General features: G+C 43.8%; 1 protein-coding gene across 1 annotated transcript in view; it reads right to left on the bottom strand.

The window, feature by feature from the left end:
- Positions 1–3,677: 3,677 nt before the first annotated feature.
- Positions 3,678–20,693, bottom strand: part of fgfr4 (fibroblast growth factor receptor 4) — a 17,425-nt gene continuing 409 nt past the window's right edge. Inside the window, exons 1-21 of the mRNA XM_035626510.2 lie at positions 20,315–20,693; positions 17,979–18,197; positions 14,655–14,842; positions 14,393–14,543; positions 14,193–14,243; positions 12,963–13,232; positions 12,745–12,834; positions 12,462–12,628; positions 12,171–12,294; positions 11,152–11,342; positions 10,853–10,991; positions 10,518–10,711; positions 10,140–10,285; positions 9,666–9,787; positions 9,449–9,559; positions 8,878–9,068; positions 6,952–7,074; positions 6,263–6,333; positions 5,876–6,013; positions 5,450–5,555; positions 3,678–5,036 (exon numbers count right to left, since the gene is read on the bottom strand). The exon at positions 20,315–20,693 is cut by the window's right edge and continues 409 nt beyond it. Coding sequence (XP_035482403.1) covers positions 4,860–5,036; positions 5,450–5,555; positions 5,876–6,013; positions 6,263–6,333; positions 6,952–7,074; positions 8,878–9,068; positions 9,449–9,559; positions 9,666–9,787; positions 10,140–10,285; positions 10,518–10,711; positions 10,853–10,991; positions 11,152–11,342; positions 12,171–12,294; positions 12,462–12,628; positions 12,745–12,834; positions 12,963–13,232; positions 14,193–14,243; positions 14,393–14,543; positions 14,655–14,842; positions 17,979–18,084 — 2,856 coding nt within the window. The 5' untranslated portion in view covers positions 18,085–18,197; positions 20,315–20,693 and the 3' untranslated portion in view covers positions 3,678–4,859. The remainder of the gene's footprint in view (positions 5,037–5,449; positions 5,556–5,875; positions 6,014–6,262; positions 6,334–6,951; positions 7,075–8,877; positions 9,069–9,448; positions 9,560–9,665; positions 9,788–10,139; positions 10,286–10,517; positions 10,712–10,852; positions 10,992–11,151; positions 11,343–12,170; positions 12,295–12,461; positions 12,629–12,744; positions 12,835–12,962; positions 13,233–14,192; positions 14,244–14,392; positions 14,544–14,654; positions 14,843–17,978; positions 18,198–20,314) is intronic.

The raw sequence follows: 20,693 nt of genomic DNA, 5'->3' as shown, positions 1-20,693 counted from the left end.
GAGAAACAAATCAAAGCACTTGCACCCCGGCACAGAACATTTAGAGGAATAAACCACAACAAATCCCGGGGTGTTGATCCCGTGGTGAGTCTAGCCTGAGAGAATCGTCCTCGTGTCCCTCTGTGGTCTGTGCTAACACATAACACATGGTCAGTGATAGTCAGATACTTATGGTTCCTCAGAAGGGCAGAACTATCTGTACTGTCAATAATGTCTGGCAATGATGTAGACGAGGGGATTGATAATGCTGTCCCCTGTACCTCGTGTAAGCGTAGCGAAACATAAGTACCAGGATAACACAATCTGCCTTCCTAAGACGTACTAAGGCTACTTTCTGATAGGGACTGAATTCTGGACATTTTCCGGAACTTTTCCGGAGGGGCTTTATGTGAGAACGCAAATGTCCACAAATGTTGCTATTTCCTGTCTGTCCCCTAGTGAGATTTATGGGGAATTTTCAGAGTGAGCTGGTTTGAGAATACAGCAGGAAAATCTCCAAAACAAATCACAGCGAGCGAGTGGGAGGTTCCACCCAGGCACCAGCCCTCACCCGAATGTTCCACAAATGTTCCTGCTGTTGTGAAAGCATCTGACTCAGTTTATGGCCGAAAACAGTTCATGTATTTGCTTGTAAAGAAAATCTTTAAAAAATATATTATAGACAAGAGAGTTTACAATTTCACAGAGGTTGTGGGACCAGTAACTTCCCGGAGTCTCTGCTGTTTGCCTGGAGGCTGGCCACGACATAGTCTGCCACATGACTCCGACATGAACCATGCCACTAAAATGTATTGATGCAGAAATTCCACAAGTTGACATTGTAGCCAGTAACGACCAGCGGCATTGGATATTAAGTCTGAAATGGAAATGCAGCCGTGTGGTGTTATGAACACACACACACACACACACACACACACACACAGATCCCAGCCTGAGACCATTATCAGTTCAAGCAAGAAGGGCACTCGCTGAGTGATCAAGATTTATTGTACATGGGAGATAAGACGCACACACATACTTGTTCAGACCACACACCATCTACACAGGAGATAAAATACACACACACACACACACACACACACACACACACACACACTTCAAAAGCTGGGGCTGGCTGGGATCACTGCTGCCCTCTCCTCCCTCCTCTTGACATTTGACCTCCATCTCTCAATCCTTCCGTCTCGCCGTCTCGCTGTGCCGCCTCTGTCTTCTTTAATCTGTCTCACATTTGTCTCTCTCTGTGTTTCATTTTTACTTTTTCTCTGTCTATTTATCTGTCTTTTAGCAAATGGGCTCATTGAAACAAATAAAAGCATCAACACTGTTGTCAGAATTGTAAGAACAAACACAGGCAACCAAGAAGAACACAATGACGATCACTTCTGGGAACATGGTGACATCACTGAGAAGATGCCCCTCGTGGATAACAAATACTTGTTCCCCTGATTTCAGCAGGACCAACGGGCAAGCAGAAACTGTCAACCATGCAGCCAGGCAGACGCTCTAAAGCCAGTGGTCAAGGTACCATCTGAAAGTATCACACATTTTAACCACAAACAGAAACTCCACACAAGAAAATGCTACTACTCATGTATTAGTTTGAGCATTACTATTATAATTATCATAATTGTTGTTATAATGACTACTGTAGTAGTAGTAGTAGTAGTAGTAGTAGTAGTAGTAGAAGAAGAAGAAGTAGTAGTACCACCACAGCCAAGCTCACAAACTTTTCAGTGAAACTTTGACCCTTTTCCTCAGCATTTCCAAATGCAAACAAAAACACGTCTGTTTTTGCAGAATTCCAATAAAAGTGTCAGTGTGGCCAATATTAGTTGATGAGAACGATAACAACTTGCCCAGAATCAGGATATTTTTGGCTCCCAATCTGAGTCTGGTCATCGTCCAGCCTTGTCAGACTCAGTTGCCATTTCTTTAAGCAGGAAACAGAGGCAGGAAAACAGAGCTGCTTTGTTTTAAATTATACTTTATTTCATATAAAAACAAAACAATAAACAAATAAATTAGATATTTCTAAAATAATTCTCTTGAGGAAATGTTTAAGAACATTGTGATTGTTTACAATTTGTATCTGGGATAGCTGGAATGTAAAGATGCAAATGTGACCGGACACTTCATGTAAATGTAAAGAGAATGAGTTCTCCATCAGCGACACCAGCTGTCACAAGGTGATTGGCAGCATAACATGCAAACAAATGAGCAAAGCAGATACGTTAATCCTTCGTAGACTAAATGGTTGACTGGTTTTGCACACAGTACAGATTACTGGATGATGAATTTAAAGCATTTTTGGAATAAAACCCCTAAACTTTCTAACGGCTTAAAAGAAAAAAAAGGAAGAGAGTAATGGTGCAAAACAAAGTGTGATGCCGATATTTGCCACACAAAATTTCTTTCAGGGGACTGAGGGAGGCCGTGAGTTTCTCCAGCATTAATAACAACAACATTTCAGAATGTAATCAATTGATTTAACTTAAGTGAACGTGCCAAATTTCAGTCAATTTTTTCTGTGCTTGCACATTTGACCAATTGCCAAGTGTTGACCTTAGAGGGATCAAAGATCCGGAGAAATATCTCATATTATCTGATCACACAACGTAATCGCCTATTTTTGGGGGGGAAATCTCTTTCCAAACAGCAACTGTCAATGATAATGTCGTCTGTGTCTCAATTGTTTTGTCTGTGGTCAGATTCAGGAGGCAGACTGGGACTCAGTTGGCATTTTTACACCGCAGGGGAAATTTCTGCAGCTGGTCCTGGTGGCAGTGGCGGAGCAGCACATGTGAATTAAGATTTGTAATTTAAAAGATGGTGGCCGTGGATAAAGATAGGGGCGTTTGTGAGAGAAGAGGAGACATTACCATAATAAGAGCCTCTTCATTTGCAAACAAGCCCAAGCTATCCCCACACCACCACCCCCAAAACTCCCTCTGGTCCGTAGTCGCACCCATTAAGCCTGCAAAGCCTTCATTGTCCGGCCATGCTGCGGACCTGAGGACCCCTCACCAACAGATTGGGTTGGGTGAGGGGTTACCGCCAGACAAAGGAGGGTCCCTCCCCCTTCTCCTCTATTTGAAATCAATCACACTGGCTTTCACATTCAGTGCCCCCCCCCCCCCCCCCCTCCCTGCCCTCCTCTCCTTGTCAGCAGTGACAGTGGGCCCGGCCCAGCTCCCCACCGAGTCTTCATGCTGAATCGTCAGTCCTCTTTTTCAAGGGTGAGTCCCACCGCGGACACACTGTCTCTGACAAAGCAGCCATGTAGGCACAGTCTGAGTAAAGCTGTTGTTAGAGGAAGACCACAAGATGTTGTCTCAAGGAAAGTTTTTCTTTACGTGTAAATGGGTCTGTCTCATGACCTCTGGGGTGTGGAGACCTGGTACAACCTCATTTGAAACACTTTAGAGTTTCTGAAGAGAAGCTTTTTCTTCTTCATGTCCAATTCTTTTGTTTGTTAATTTCTTGGTTTTTCGTCCAACAACAGCAACAATAGCTCGGCTCTGGTATTTACCCACAAATTGTTTTCTTGGGCTGGAAGCAGCAGCAATTTACAACAAAAAATCATAAATGGGGGGTTTCATTCCAAGAAGTTCAAGCCATCTTTTGAGGCCCAATCCATATTTTCTTTTTACCACAAACATTTAAAGATTGACTTGAAATTTAGAAAATTTGTTAATACAGGCTGTTTTTTTAGACAATCTTTACAAGAGTTGCTGATTTAAACCAAATTTTAACATCTACTGTCTACAAAAAGACTTGGTTTGTCTTTTTGAGAGAAGTTTGTTTATAGGGGTCATCAGTTCAAAATGTTTGTCGTAAAATGAATATGGTTGTATTTTGGAATGAAACCTGAACATGAAGACATCGTGACAGCTGTGACAGGTTTGGCACTTGATAAAAATTCCTCTCTCCTTTTTAGCTTCCAATAACCTTCATTTCTGTGTCATTCAGAATAATTTATAAAAGGCAGTTGTCTCTCTGTCATTGATATGTACATACAATATTTCAATATTCTAATATCTTCACAGGAAATTATAACTTCAGGCACTTTGCTGATGCTACAGCAACTTCTTAGCACGAGAGATCCTGAGATTTAAGACCGTTTTCTTAAATAAGCAACACAAAAGTAAAATAATCTTATATAGAGAGATTTATATTTAACAATCAGTTTCTTCTTCTTTTTTTTATCATAACAAAATAAATCTTTTTTTTGTTTGTTAAAATGTCTTTATCACCAGGGTTTCAAGCCCTGGATTTGGGTTGAGTTTGTGTGAGGAGATCATTGTCCTTCGCCTCTCTGAAGGAGAGTTGATCAAAGAAGGCATTACAAGCCATTTTGAGTACCAGGGTCTCTTCTGTTGTGTTTAGTGCTGCAGTTTTCCAACGTTACAGCTGTTCATGGGCACAGGGCCAGGGCTGATAGTCCAAAGTACCATGTTTTGTTTGTGGATTTTTCTTCTGCTCGTACCTCTGCTCACAATGAAAGGTTTTCCTACAAAACTCCACCAAATAATGAAGCCCACCGGCCTCAGTGCTCGACGTGCACACCCTCTGTGTATGTATTTGTGTGTAACAGTTGCCCACCTATATCTAAGGGCTTTGCCTGGAGCCACAATGGAGGTCCAATGTAAAACCTAACAAGAATAAAAGCTTTAATTTATCTTTAGAAATGCTGTTGTGGACCTCCACTGTGGCTACCAGTGGATGTGTTGCTCTACTAAAAAACCCAAAGGTCGTGTCCTGCACTGTTGTGTTTTGTTTGTGAGTGTGTGTGTGTGTGTGTGTGTGTGTGTGTGTGTGTGTGTGTGTGTGTGTGTGTGTGTGTATATATGTCTAGGTGCCTATCGGAGTGCTGTCTTCATATCTATCCGGGAGCGCACATCCTGGTAGCCCAGGAGACAGGGGTCGGTGGACAAAGCATCGTGGGTAAAAACCGAGTCGTTGTCAGAGGAGCAGGAGCTCGACGTGTCCTCGCATGACGGCGAATACTGCTCGAAGGGTGTCGACAGGTCCAAGTACTGAGGGTAGAGAGAAAGTTCAGAAGTTAGAGAAGTAGAAAGCCCAGAGAAAGAAACAGATCCACATCACAGATATTTGTAAAATTGGCAGCAAAAAAAATTGGAACTTGAATTTGGCAAGTTCTCAAAGGTGGTCAGGCTGCTGGTGGACATGCTCTTCATGTAATGATGTCCACGCCAGAAGAGATGCAAATGTGCTGCCATTGCAGTTTTAGACCACCACATCATTACAGAACGAGATCTTTGGATCCACGATTTTGTATATTTTTGTTAATATACCGTTTATATTTCAGCACTTCAGAGAGAGAAAGCTCTCTACACATTCACACTTGTAGAAGTGTAGTACTGAAGACATCTGGACATCAGATTGTGAGAAAGAGGAAGAAGTAAATGTGTGTGTGTTTGAAACCCACCTCGTCAGAGATGGACAGCAGCACTTTGTCCAGCTCCTCCACCAGCTGTTTGAAGGTCGGCCTCTGGGTGGGAACAGCATGCCAGCACTCACGCATCATCATGTAGCTGCAGAGGAAAAAAACACAACACAACAATTATTTCTATACATTCTACATAATCAACAATGAGACAAAAGTTTAACACTGTTGACTTTGCGGACTATGTGGAATAACTAAGATTTAAGAGATGCAGTGGCTATTTGAAGTCCTTGAAATAATCTCTGACTCTCACTCGCCACAGTAACACAAAAAGCTCAGTGCAGCAAAGGTTGGGAAATTTCTCCCCTGGTAAACATATTTCACGAATAGCTTTAGACTCTATTGGCTAATGTAGATGGGCATAGATGGGTAGGCAGTGGAAAATAAGAGGGAAGAGCTCCTGCTTACAGCTCATGTGTGCAGTTGGAGGGTTTGTCCATCCGATGTCCTTCTTTCAGCAGCTTGAAGAGCTCTTCAACAGGGATACCAGGGTACGGTGAGCCACCCAGCGTGAAGATCTCCCACATCAGGACGCCAAACGACCACCTGCGGACAGACGAGACAAAAGGAGAGTATTAAAGATCAGCACACATACATTCACTTCTTTTTACTGTGATATAGAAGCATGATTGAAGCCTGGCAGAGAGTGATCCAACATATGATACAATTACAACAGAATAAATGCCAAAGATGATTGTAATTTCACTGTAATTTACATTAGTCTTGTACCACACATTGTCTCTGTTAAAAGCACTTCATGTTTCCGTGCTGCAGAGAGTCTGGAGCTGAACTTACACGTCGCTCTGGTGTGTGTACACTCTGTCAAACAAGGCTTCTGGTGCCATCCACTTCACCGGCAGCCGTCCCTGCAGAGTAGACATGGAAACATGTTTTTCCTTTTAGTCTCACTGTAAACATTATTTTAACCACATTCATACTCTCCAAGACCTCTCATTTCTCTTTCACAATCCTCCCCCTCCTCGGTCCCCGTCTCCCCTCTTTACTAATTAAGTCCCATTAAGCCTGCTGCCAATCAGAGGAAAACATCAGACATCTGTCTTGAGGACTATTAAAGCAGGCAGGAGGAACCTGACTGGGGAGCAGACCTGTTTACAAGCAGGGCTGGTAAAGATTAAAAAAAAAGCAACAACCACCTAACACTTTAGCCTTTTAACAATTCTAATATCCTGATGATATTAACATGAAACCTTTATCATCCCTGAGGGGCCATTTCTGAAGGTCACACGTTAGGTCCAGCTACAGACCAAGTGTATGTTTTCAACATCTCCAACAAGCAGGCAAATATTTTTCCCCTCAAATGTGTTACAAGATGACAAAATATTAGCTTTGCAACTGTGGAAAAGTAAAAAAAAAAAAAGGGGGTGGTAATTTGGCAGCACTCTACCCCACTCGTTAGCTCCTGGAAAACAGAATTCTCCACTGGAAAGTGATTCCTGAAAATGTGCGGTACAACTGTCACTCACGTTGGTGGTTTTCTTGTAGTAGTCGATCTGGTGGACGCCTCTCGCCAGGCCAAAGTCAGCGATTTTCATCACGTTGTCCTCTGTCACCAGGACATTTCTGGCTGCCAAATCTCTGTGGATGCACTGCGGAGAGAGAAGAGACAGAAATTAAGAATGACAAAACACCTAAAATGCGTTTAAGACCAACTGCCGGGTCTCCAGATAACAAGATTAGCATAACATTTAAATGGTCCTGGCTAATGGGGTCAGATATTTCATTGAGAAAATGAGCTGAATACATGGTTTTTAGTTGAGTATCTTGCCTCTTTTCATTTCTCATTTTCCTTTTTCTTTGTAGTGTATTTGCTCTCCCTTTGGCAAAGGCATATGTTTACAGTTTGGGCCAGACAAGACCTAAACTTAATAATCTAAGGTTTTGACTTCAGAGTTGTGACATGGCATGTTTCTGTCTGCTGCAGGCCGTGGTTTGGAGAGACCATGTAAAAACATTAAGGTCGGGAAGGTAGAAATTATTCAATGCAAAAGACTCAGGAGACTAAAGTCAACACACAGCGCCTCAGTTTAGTGAACGCAACAAAATTAAAATGTCTTTATATAGAAACGCCAGAGTTCGAGGAGAAAAAACAACCATTTGGGAGAGAAAAAAAGAAAGACACTGTTTGCCCACATTGAATGGATGTCATTAAGTTTATTTTGGTTTTCATTCGAAATAGATGTGGGATTTGTGGGGACGTTCGAAATGAACCAGTCTTGGTTTGTGGGTCTCCCCATAATGGAGGGTTAGTTTCAGACTTCTGCATTCTTAGGAGGCCGTAGAGCCAGAAACCTGATGCCTACACCCAAACGACAGCTCTGCTGCCTGTTTGCTAACAGATTTATGGCAGCGCTAAAAAGGACAAAGCCCTGCGATGGAGGGACAGACAGATGGATGTAGAAGAGTAAACAGGGCTGAAGCAGCAGCAGCTTTCTGTTCAGGAATGCCTGTCTGAAACACCGGCTGGCAGACAAAGAGACGTGTTGATAAGAAGTGCACAGACAGAGTGCATGCTGGGAAAATGAAAGGAATTGAAACCCAGGGGGTGGGATTGAGAAGAAAAGAAAGAAAAGGACAGACGGGGCAAAGAGGATGACAAGAGAGATGAGGGAAAAGAAAGAAATAGAGCTGCAATCCAAAACTGGCTGGACCAAGCTCATTCATCTGAAGGCCAAGTGCTCAAATACAAAAACAGTGAATTATACAAAGAAACTCAATGGTAATCACACTCGTGATATTACAGCCCACAAGTCCACAAATATTGAGCATTTTGCAACCCTGCTTATATTTATTGGCTGTATTTCCTGACCAGGGACATAGCTTCATTAAATAGTTATGAGAATTGATATGTAAACATCCACATGGGGCTGAAGTTTGTAATGTAAAGGTTCCTCAAATCCCCAAACCATAAATTCACCATCTGGCTTGCAGCAAAACTTAACAATTCAAATTTTTACTGTTTATAATAGAAGTTATGAGTGGAGCTATGCGGTCATGCAAGTAGTTTCCGCTACAATCAACAAAAATATGTCTGTAACTCACAGTGGAAGCAACAGTATGCTGGGAAGTGTATGAATTATTTACTGTCTGTAGAAAATGTAGAAAAACATTATCATAAGTTCCCACAACCCCATAATGTTGTCTTCCAGTATCTTAACATCCCACTCGATTGAATGAGAGGATTTTGGCCTTTTTCCTTTTCAGTGGACTGACCAATTTATTGAATCGTTGAAAGTGTCAGGGCTGTTATAAGTGAAATGGACTAGCAGTTGACACCAACTGTCTAGACACAAAGTACAGACCCTACAAACAAGTATACCACTAAGAGATTCACATATATTTTCAGATACATTGGTACTACAAGTTCCTTCCACTCTTTAAAGTGAACTTACCCTTTTAGAGGCTAGGTACTCCATCCCTCTGGCCACTTGGTAGGCACAGGACAGAAGGTCTTTGAAGGTGAGTTGCTCCTCAGGCACCTTGGTCACATCAAAGGTGTAGTCCATGCCTGGGGGTCGCCGGGCCCGCAGGTACTCCCTCAGACTGCCTTTGGAGGCGTACTCCACCAGCACATACAGAGGGCCTAGGGGGGACACAAGCAGGATGTTTCTATTGTTGGTTTTGCCTGTTAGCTGGGGACCCCCATAGTTGAGACACCAACTAGATTAGGCTGTTGTGTTGAGATTTACAATAACAATGGAGCGAGTTAATGGAACTGCATTGTTTTTTTCCCAAAGTAAGGGTGTGGGTATGTCATAATTTGCGTTAGCAAGGAGGATACTGTCATGTCATTATTGCTCGAAACCTCATTTTGAGAGCCAAGAATATTGTGGGTTTTATTTGACAAATCAGGTTGATAGATATGCCAAAGCAACATATTTATGTACTGTGAAGGTATGCTGGGCAGAAAACAAAAAGAAATAAGAAATAAGAAAATAAGAAAGTCTCATATCAGATGCTCACCATCCTGTGTGCAGACTCCCAGCAGGTTTATGATGTTTTTGTGTTTGTCCATCACCTTCATCAGCTCCATCTCTGAGATGAGATCTGCCAGATCTTTGTCTGTTGCATCATCTGAGGGAAAAATAGCTCTTATTTAGACAAGAAGGCCTTCATCTCTGACAGCAGACATTACCTCATCTTTTGGGGTTTCTTTGTGTCTGTATCATTTCACTCCTACCTTTGAGCATCTTAACCGCTACAGTGGTGGCCTGGTCTGGACAGTCCTTGTTGATGCCATAGGCCTCAGCCCTGACCACCTGACCAAAACAGCCTTCTCCTAGAGGTTTGCCCAATGTTAAACTGGAGAAAGAAGGATAGAGAGAGTCAGTGATAAAACTGTATGTCCACATGAAACTGTACAACTCCATAATTTGGGGCTCTGGTTTCTTAAAACATGGGTTGGCTAGAGCCAAAAATGGGATGCGGACTATTTTCTTTTTAAGTCTCCACATGATGCGAGACGGCACTGTTTAAACGAGTCTGGATCCCAGCAGCCGAGCTAAATTTAGTGACGCTCTTTCTCTTTTTGTAAGTGGCACAGCTTCTATGTTAACTAAATTCAAATGTAAGAGTAGGTGTTTTTTCTTTCCAAAATATGAGCTGCATCTTTGCAAATAATGACCCAAGTGATTATTTGTTTCAGGTGACTTACTTCTCTCTGGGGAATTCCCAGTCTGGGTCATAGGGCAACTCAAACTCCATAACTCCAGCCAGCATAGGAGAGCAGCTAGATGAAAGACGAGCCACTCTCATCAGAGACGCACTGGACTTCCCTGAAGAGTTGGACTCAACTGAGTACTGAAGGTGGAGATGCATAATGGAGAATTTAGTTAGTAACAAGGAACCTACAGGAAGGTTTCCAGTTTGGAAATTTGGAACAGCTATAAACACTTATGCCTTCAGACATGATCGGACCACACTTTGAAGGGACTTTCAAGAATACTGTTGCCTCATGTCATAATTGACAATTTGCCCAAGGATCTGTTAGAGAAGAAAGAGCTAATTTCCCAAGATTCATGGTGCATTGTACCTGTCTGCGAAGAGGGAACTTGGAGAGCTTCTGGACAGGAAGAGCATCAAATGGCTCCCTTCTGGGTTGGACCTGCATTCGACACAACACCACGATGATGATGGCCATGATCAGGGCCAGGAAACCACAGGCATATATGATGATGTCGGTGTACTTGGTCTCGATGGTGTCCAAAGCATCTGCCGCTTCCTCCTCTGTAGACAATTTTCACGAAAGCATGCTTTAAGTCTCAGAAAGTGACAAATTAAAACTACTTTCAGAAGTTCAGGCAGTCAATTAAGTAGAATCTCTCTAACACTAAGTTGTGCCATCGTTAGGAACCCGTGGTCCTTTACCTGAGAGGACGGTCAGCCAAGCAGACTGGTGGGCGAAACCAATTGAATTTCCAGTCAGACAGGTGTACTCTCCTGCATCCTCCATGGTAACTTTGGACAGGTAGAGCACCTCCACTTCTGACATGTTCAGACTGCCAGTCTGTAGAAAGTGACATAAAAGTTAGTTTACAACAATCATTACAATCCATTGTCTTCCCAATCCTCCCTTGCCTTCTCTTTAATACAACAGGAGCAAATACTAACAAACAACAGCAATTGTGTTCCCTATTTTTGCAAAAACTCTGTAATGTGTCACCGACCTTGAGGACCTGAACATAAGGTGTCCCATCAGGACCATATCGGCTGCCATTTCTCTCAATGTGTTTGAGCCATTGAATGTGAGGCTGGGCGTCGCTGTAGACCTTACAGTGGAACTGGACATCACTGCCCACCACTGCTGTAGTGTTGGCTGGTAAACCGGCCTGCAGGATGGGCCTGTGGGGGGAGCGCTCTGTGTGGGGAACATGTTGGAGAAGACATGAGTGAAGTTCCCTTTCTTCTCAGGGCAACAGTTCAAAGGTTTATCTGGAAACATGGAGACAGAGATCTGATTTGCCAAGCGTGGTTTAATCCTGAAAGTCTCAGAAGTACCCTCACACCAGGAGTCCTAGAAGGCAGGACAATGTGGAATTGTACCAAACTCTGGCCAAAACGTCCAGATATTTGGCCGTTTAACAGCCATGTAAACAAATGTCTAAAAATGGCCAGCCGCAGCGAAAGAGCAGAAATTGGTTCCATTAATGTGGGTCTTTGTCAGCTGGTTGTCGGGGTCTCTTTGATCTGCGACTACTCTCACTCTCTGATCTCGTTAGTTGTCTCGTTAGTCCTCTCCCCCGTCGTCGAGGACAGAAACTGACCCCGTGGTGGACCGACAGCGAACAAATGAACAAATAAACCACAGTCGTCCTTGATCTCCTTGACAGGTCAGGTAGAAAACTGGTGTGGACGCATGACCGTCCACATCCTGCCCGCCAGGGTGGACGCCAGGCGCCCCTGTCACCTTCTGCTCACCCCTATGGCTATCCCCTCCCTCAGACTGGAGGCTTTTATCATGTATTTGAAGACCTGATGCTTTTTCTATCCGTGCTGATTAACATTGTCGCAATTGCTACCATAAACACTGTGAGTCAATCACAAAGCACCAACATTTAGGTTCGAAGAACAATATCTTGCGGCTGTTTTGCTGATATTTGATTCAGTTCTTAAGTGTTAGTAGCTGGCATTGCCAGACACAAATAAAGACACTTAAAAAGAATGTTTATATGACATCCTGTCTTACCCAGGACATCGAGGACATAGCTGTGAGAGATGGAGCCGTATTTGTTCTCCACCAGGCAGGTGTAGTTTCCTCTGTCTGAAGGAACAACACTCTCCATCACCAGGCTCCAGTGTTGGTGTCTCAGCTATCCAAAGAACGACAACATAAGATTAGATTAGATAGACACTCCTAATTTTCTACCCACTGCCTGTGTTCAGACTCTTAAATTGTTTATCATCAGGATAATATAATGAAGCACAAACAATGCTTGAGCAAAAACTAACTATCATTACACTCAGCTACCATTCTAACCTTAATGCCCCCAATGCGATGCTCTCCTCTAAATTCCCGTCCATTTTTCAGCCAGCGAATGCTTGGCATGGGGCTGCCCATGGCCGGGCAACGAAACTTCACAGTGTTGCCTGCAGGAACAGCATACAGCTTCTTCTCCATACGCTGGGTGTGAGTCCAATAGGGACCTGAACGGACAAAGACCAGCAAAAGAGCCATTAGACCGAATGCTCTGATGAAGCAAAAGCAATGAGTTGGACTAAATCCTCAAGTATTACAGCTTCTAAGCAAACGAGCAACACACCTCTAGAAATGTAAACCTGGTCGTTTTCGATCTCGGCAGATGAATCATCCAGGCCATTGTCCTCGTCATCGTCTCCGGACCCCAATGAGTCTGGAAACATGAAAAATAAAATCAGAATGAAGGGAAACAGTAGCACAGCAATAATTCCCTGAATATAATGTATTCTAATACATACAATTTAATATACTGTATAATCTAAACAGTCATAGTGTCTTTACCTGTTACAGTGATGGTGAAGTTTCTCACAGGCTCTTTGGTTCCCCGGAGAACACAAACATAAATGCCTGAATCCTCGTACGTTACGTCTGTGATCTCCATAATGATACCGCGGATCTGGATCCGGGGAGTGGGCAGAACACGGACTCCCTCCTTGTACCAGTTAACCGCCATGCCGGGCCGGGTGCTCATGTCACAGCGCAGTTTCAGCACGTTGCCCGGCTCTAAAAGAAGATGCTCTGTGGTGTCTTCGCTGAGCTCCTCAAGCACGTCTGTTGAAACCAAACATCATAAACACACTCTTACTTTGATGATCATGATGTGCACTTTCTTCAACTTTCTATTTCTTTTGCCCCCTTAAATATATCACCACACAGAGAAGAGCAGCAAGCCAGTCATTTCTTCCTCTCATCTTTGAGGCAGGTTGCCACCCCCACCCAGCCATGACCTTCAACTCCTAAACCCCGTTATCCCCCATCCGCACACGCACACACAATGAAATTACCATGGAGATCAGGAGGCCTAAGTGACCCACCCCTCCTCCTCACACAACCCCCCCTCCCCCCCTTTTTTTTTGTTCCTCTGTGGATTATTGTGAGACTGGGAGCGATCTAGCCAAAACTGCAAACTCAGAAAAAGAAGAAGAAAACAAATGAGGAGGGAGAGAAACTGAAGCTAATGAACATGTTGCAGCATGACAGTGGACGGAGAGTAAATCTGAGGGGCGGTGAATGCTCACTGGAGATCTAAGTGAGCGAAGGGAGGAGAGAAGTTCCCCTCGAGCCCGGAAAGGGGAAGACTAGTGTTTGAGCTCACACAGATGGCTGCCATACCACCTCCAACGGTCTGCCTCTCTTTTCAAGATTTTAAAATCATATCTTTTTATGTTACAGACACCAAAATGGATGAATTCACTTCAAAGATTCACTTCATTTCAGTCAGTGAAAACCATTGCAAATGTCCGTGCTACACAGTTTATTAGTAACACTTAGCTTAAACTTCATTAAGGTTGTAATGTTCAGCTTTTGTTGAAACTTTTTGCTCATTTTGGATGGTGTAGTTTGTGGTGCCGTTGACCTGTATTTGAGTTATCAAGGGAGGTTAGACTGTTGTTTAGCCTACCCCCACTGATTTGAATAGGGTGGACAAAATAATAGGGACACTTGTTAAATAACACAATGCTGTTCAATAGAAAGCCTCCAAAGACTCTTTATAATGGAAATGTAATTTACCTGGGGGGATTTCAGCAGCAGTGAGGTCCACAGTTTGGGAAATAATGGTACCTGAGGAAGAGAACAGTTGATGTTAAAAAAAACTGTTTGATACTGTATTATGAATGAATGGCCACATGGTTGATTGATGCCAAAGTGTTGTGGTTGAAGCTGTTCAGAAATTATCACAATAGCAGGAGCTAGTAAGATATGTCTCTCACCGGGCAGGACGTCCAGCCACGCCGACTGCATGGCCTGTACCGTCTGTCCTGCATGGGTGCTCTCAGCCATGCAGATGTACTCTCCTGCGTCCTCCACAGAGATGTTGGACAGATGCAGGGTGTATACCTTGGATGCGTTGCTCTGCAGGGCCTGCGTGAAGCAGAGATCATTTCAGTATGATGATAACAGAGTTAAAACACAGTCTGAGTAGAAAATATGAAAAAAGAATGGAGAATTTTATAAAACATGTCTGCCTTTTACCGTCAGAGCCCTGATGTGAGGTGGTCCTTCCTGGCTTTGTCCTGGGGCACTGGCGTCCATCTTCAACCACTGCACCTTGGAGGATGCCGGCCTGTGGACTTTACACACCAAACTTGCCTGGCCACCCACCACCGCTGTAGTGTTTTCTGGGTAACCTGGCAAGATCAGAGGCCTGGAGACCCGGAGATCTGGAGAACATGAAGAGGGGTGAAAATAGAGGAGGTAAAAAACAGGGAAGATAAAAAATGAGTCATAGTTTTTCACCGTATCATGAACTGTGTTGATTTTCATGGTTGACTTTGAGTGAATGAGGAACTGGCTGCTAACTAACTCATGAAGTTGTTGAAACTTCCAGTGAATAATGACTAGACTGCTTCTAAAAATAACCACATTTCAGGTGTTGGGTACAATTATATGACAAAAGGAAGGAATCTAGCGTCTCAATTAATTGTTGGAGACTTGCTTGGTCTGAACGCGCCCCAGGTGAATCAGACAAAAATTGTCAAAGCATATGCTGGCGGTTTCAGTTTACCCCTGACAGATTCTGCAACAGAACAGCATGTTCCTAAACAACCACAGTCATTCAATACAACAGGGAAATGGAGATAGAGAGCCACGATAACCCGGCTACTATCGTGTCACCATCAGCCACAGTGCCATCCATTCACTGGGTCACTCGTCCATTTATGTGCTTGCCCGCTCACTTGTTGGAGCATGTGTCCGCCCGGGCCAGGGACCTCGCGTACTGCTCAGTCACTCAGAACGAGCAATTTTCCAGGGCAATTTTCTGTCTGATTGCTTCCTGGTAGTGCTTAGTGAAAAGGCAATCTGTTCCCTTGCCGGAGTGAAGTGCTGCTTTTTTCCCCCTAATCGCCCACAGTACACGTAGAGGTAATGCTTTCAGGAACAAATACATGGTTGTAACCTTGTAAGTTGAAAATCTCAAGAATGGTGATTGGTCAAAGCAGCCAGAAGGAAAATATATTAAGCGAAAGGTCTTGATAAATAGTTATAATGTGAAAGCACTAATCATTTAATCTGTTTAAGTCGAGAAACTGTGTCCTCTGTGTTTATTTTATTAAGAATATGAGATCCCAACAAGCCACACTTTTTCCTCTAATGGAGAAAACTTGAACACAGTAGAACCAGTAATCAACTGTAAATCACAGAGATGAACACACACACACGCGCACACACACGCACACACACACACACACACACACACACACGCACACGCACACGCACACGCACACGCACACACCCACACATACACTTGCAGCCATGCTAATGAACTTGCAGAGACCGGGATTGTGCCCCGGAGTTGAACTTGTGGCAGAGTGTGAATTGTCACCCAGGGGCGAGGGGGCAAACAAAACACAACACAACACAAACAAACCGCTCAGCTGGTGCGAGCCAGGCAGTCGACTGGGCTGGCAGCAGAACCCTCGGTGGAAACCAGTTAAGACAATGAGGAGGCATTCATCACCCCGAGCCAGGAACTCACCGCAGAGCCCACTGATGAACCAGTTGTATCACCAGGAAAATCTCTCAATCTTGTTCCAGAAATTACTCCAATCAGGTATGTTTGCAGATTTCATTTCTCAATTCTCTGGTATGTCTTTAATTTATTTCCACTATTTCTCATTCAGAGGAAGTATATGAATGATGAATGCATGATTTATTGGTTTAAGTAAATATAAGGACTTCATATTTACAGATTTAATTTTCAATTCTTTGGAATCTCTTTAATTTATTTCCTCTATTTCTCATTCAGAGGAAGTATATACATTATTATATAAATACGTGACTAAATCCTCCTGTGAAGCACTGATAAGGTTGTATAAACAGATAACGCATGATATATATGAAAATATAATACGACACATGCCAACACATTTCATCTGGGCAGAGAGAAAAAAGCATTGCTCAAGTTAGGCCCCCTACATTTAGCGTCAGCGTGCGGTTTGTATTTTTAAATGTGTAATTATATTTGGAGACCTCTGTGATTGAATTTCACTCAAACATGACAACAAGCACAAAAATAATTATTTAAAGAGATTAATAAAAGCTTAGTTGAATGATACGTTCCTTTCAGAAAAAAAACAAACCTCTGTTGTAAAAATAAATCTGTGCAGGAGAACAGGACATGTCTTCATGTCGTCTTCATGGAGGAGGTACAGTAGAGCCTCTTCTAACTTTCAACTGACACCAAGGGGGAGTTAGCTCTCTCTTTCTGATCTCCTCTCAGTTTTGATCATCATCTCAGCTCGAATTGCAACTTTCCCGCTGAGACTTGTATAACTTACATAACTATAATTTGTGCAAAATCGGAAAACAAAACCCTAAGTTCAGGTTGATGTCTCCACAGGGGCAATGTGCTTGTTTTATGACCAAGAGATCTTTGTGTTATCAATCCTGGTCTGAGTCTCTACTCCTGTTAACCTGCACATTGTCCTCTGCACAACAAGCCCCGGCTGGCCCCGCAGTACAAAGTGGGGCCACCGAGAAGGAAAGGAGGCAACCTCAGTGCTCTACGCCTCGGGGACAGCAATCCACTTTGTCTTTCATCAATCTACACACGTCCTCTCAAAAAGAGTTATCCGATTCATCTGAAATACTGAGTTGACTTGCTGCAAAGTGATTGAAGTCATGTGTTCTATTTTTGAAAATCTATATTTCTATTATACACCTAGACCTACAGATTAGTCCATAGAAACATTTTGATGGAACTTTAAACTGACGACTGATTTATTGCATTGACTTATTTTTGTAAAGCATCAATGAAACAGCCAATGTAACCACCCCCATTCATCCTCTACAGCTGGCACGCAGCCAGGCAGATTTACACTTCCGAGCCCCAGGGCCTCGGGTGGATCAGGTAGCACAGTTTACAGCAGCAAAAACACTGAGAGCTTTTTTTCCCCTTCACTCCTCCCAAGACGCGGCTTCAGCCTCTCTGTCATTTTTTTCTGTCACTCTGACTTCCTCTGGGGGCCATGGCTACGCTGAATATAAGATCCCCTAAAAAGTGAAAGTGGACTGATCGCAACCTGGACATGCACATTCACAGAGTTGACAGCAATGTGCTCACACACAAAAAACCCTTTTTCTCTGAGCAATGAACTTTTTTTTTCTCACTCCAGAGCAAATGTTTGTCAAAGGAAGAAGTGATACAACGATGTGATGACATGAAGGAAACAGTCAAACCTTATGATACCCTGAGAATGTTATTGTTCCAGTGGAGAACAGATCGGAAATTGTTTTATAGTTTCGGGGAGACACTTCTTTTTATTTGCAGGAAAAAAAAACCTCCACCGGTCTTACCTTTGGTACGTCTTTCATCGATGGCCCTGGCCGAGACTCCGTCCATCAGACAGAGCAGGAGAAGGCAGAATGTGCAGACCCTCCCCATCTTCTGGATGTGACGCATGTGTCTCGTGGTAAAAAGGTAGAAATTTAAGTCGGAAGCCTTGAGTGGGCCTCACACTCCGGACCCTGGCATTGGCAATTCCAGAAAAACCCACAAGTCTCTAAATCTGGATCCTGTGAGGAGAAACAAACACATGGCAGTCAGAAACTTGATTCCCGAAGGAGATCTCTGACTGGAGAGCAGCAAAAGACACAAACTTTTCTGTTCAGTTTCCGAGAGCCTTGATTTTTACTGTGAGCAGCTGTATGCTCCACCAGATCTCCTGCTAACTGTCCCGTCGACCTTACATTGTCCAGGCTCCTCTGCGCCGTGAATAAGGAGCGGGACTGTTCCCGTCTGTTGTTTGTCAATGGATGGTGCTCCGTCTGCACTGCGGGATAATGGGCCCAAAACACTCGTAACGTGCCAGGAAACTACAGAATCTGAAGGAGCAACAGAGATTCAACTGGCAGCTGATGGGACTTGAGGAGATTCAGGACAGGAGGCGGAAACACAGGAAGCAACGTTTAATAGGTGACTGTTCACTGGAGAAGCAGAAACAAGACTATAATGTACTCAGAGCATCTCCTCATGATGCAGATTTGGTTTCAGAAGGGGAAAACTTTGGTTTGAGCATTTCATATTAGAGATTATAGAGGGACCCTCGACGTAACTTACAGGAGCAGATGTAGTTATTTGCCCTGGCATGACAACTTACATTTTTTGGTGCCGGCCACTAAAGACTATTCCCATTATCATCAGGCAGCAATATCTCTCAATTATGAAGTTGGGAGGAGGACTTATTTTCAGCCTCATGCCTCAGGCTGAAAATGATTACTCGACTACTGCTCCAGCTCTGTGATATAAAAGATGCTCTACTGAACAATGCAAAAGAACCTTACTGAAGTATAGTTCCCAAATTGAAATATGAGTCAGAGTTTGTCAACGAATTTCCATCTAAAAGTTGGAGAAAACAGTATTATTCTGCCTTTAGTGATATTAAAATGTTGCCATAATTATATTTCAAACTCGTATTCAAGCATAACACGTTCAACTCATTCTGCCTACGAACTGTGAACTCTGTCAGCCTTTAATAACACTAAAGGAATAATACAGCGATTTTTGTGCCGCGGCGAGTCGGGCCAACGGCGCACAGGCGCCAGTCCCTGGTGCGTGCGCTCCATGCGTGCATGCCGCGCCCACACACACACACACACACACACTGACAGACAGACAGACGCACACACCGTTTAAAGAACGAGCTTGCTGAATGAAACGTATTCTTTCTCAATTAAGGACTGGAAAACTTTTTTTCTCCTGCTGCTGCTAATTCCGTTGGCACGCTGCCTGGCTGCTGCACTCTGCTGTGTTCAGCTGGAGCCAAAACACTTCTACTGTATTCTACCCCCCAACCCCCCCGCGACGAGTGAAAGGTATCACTGTGTATGGGCTTTTTATTTTTAATGCAGGCTACTGCATTTTTTTTTTTGTCACATTAATCACACTCCATAAATCAGCCCTATAGCATTTATGCACTATGAATCTTGTAGGTTTAATGCACCTAACAAGTCCGACCTGTCACCATCTATAACTGTATAGGTACAGTGACCACACGTGTGTCCCGCGGTCTGTCAATCAATTCGATCGACACATTTTTAATCTAAATGCTAATAAACGACTCCCCATCAGTCGCACCGATCCCGGGACAGGGATCACGTCTGAGGGGGTCTCTCGCACCGGGGCTGTCATCACGCACAACCAAAAACGAGATGTGCGACTTTTATGTGTCTTAAGTTTATCAATGGGCTCTGCGGTTTGACAAAGTTCAAACTCCGCTCTGACAATGTGTCCAAGTGGAAGGTTCAATGTCTAGTAAGTGAGTTGTTCGGCTCTATATGCGCATTGCAAAACACACTCACATCCGAAACAATTTCAGTCCGTCAAATCTCCTTTTTAAATCGTATGCAGAACATCAAAACGTGGACTAGTCTCGTCGTTTAGTGAACATGAGAGTCCACGATAAATCAAGTTGAGCAGAAACTTGATTTTTTTTTTTATCGTATTTGAATATTGTGCTCTGATTTCTTAGTGAATCACCAACATTGCAGAATATCTATTAAAACACATCAGCAACATCAAGTGACTACGAGGCTTCATCAAGGGGCTCTCTACTTGCACACTCCGTGCCCACTGAAGATGAATGAAACACCTCTCCAACAATCTCCAGCGGTCCCAGTCTGTTTTCACCCACCTCTCCTCCCGGCCTGTCCTCGTCCTGGTGACTGGCACTGGGCGGAATCACTCCTCGTCCCGGTCGGTACGAGCGAACACCCAAATCCTCATTTGGAGCTCCAGTGTTCCCGATGTCTATCCTGCTGGTGTTTCCCGAAGCAGTCTGTGAGCGTGAGTCTCGGCGGACACGGAGTTGAGCTTATAAATCCATCAAAACGCCACCGGGTGAAACGTGAACGACAGCTGGTTCTCCTGGTGACCGGCGGAGGGAAGTGTGATCCCCGGGGCGAAGTCCACCGCGGCCGGTCGCTCAGAGCGCTACATCCATGGAGGGAGAGAGACAGAGAGAGAGAGAGGAAGCCGAAGGGCGCGTGTAGAAACCTTCCCTTTCTCTCTCT

The sequence above is a fragment of the Scophthalmus maximus genome, chromosome 2, assembly GCF_022379125.1.
Source record: "Scophthalmus maximus strain ysfricsl-2021 chromosome 2, ASM2237912v1, whole genome shotgun sequence".
Classification (NCBI taxonomy): Eukaryota; Metazoa; Chordata; class Actinopteri; order Pleuronectiformes; family Scophthalmidae; genus Scophthalmus; species Scophthalmus maximus.
The sequence above is the reverse complement of the archived record's forward strand: the minus strand, read 5'-3'. Positions and strand labels throughout refer to the sequence as shown.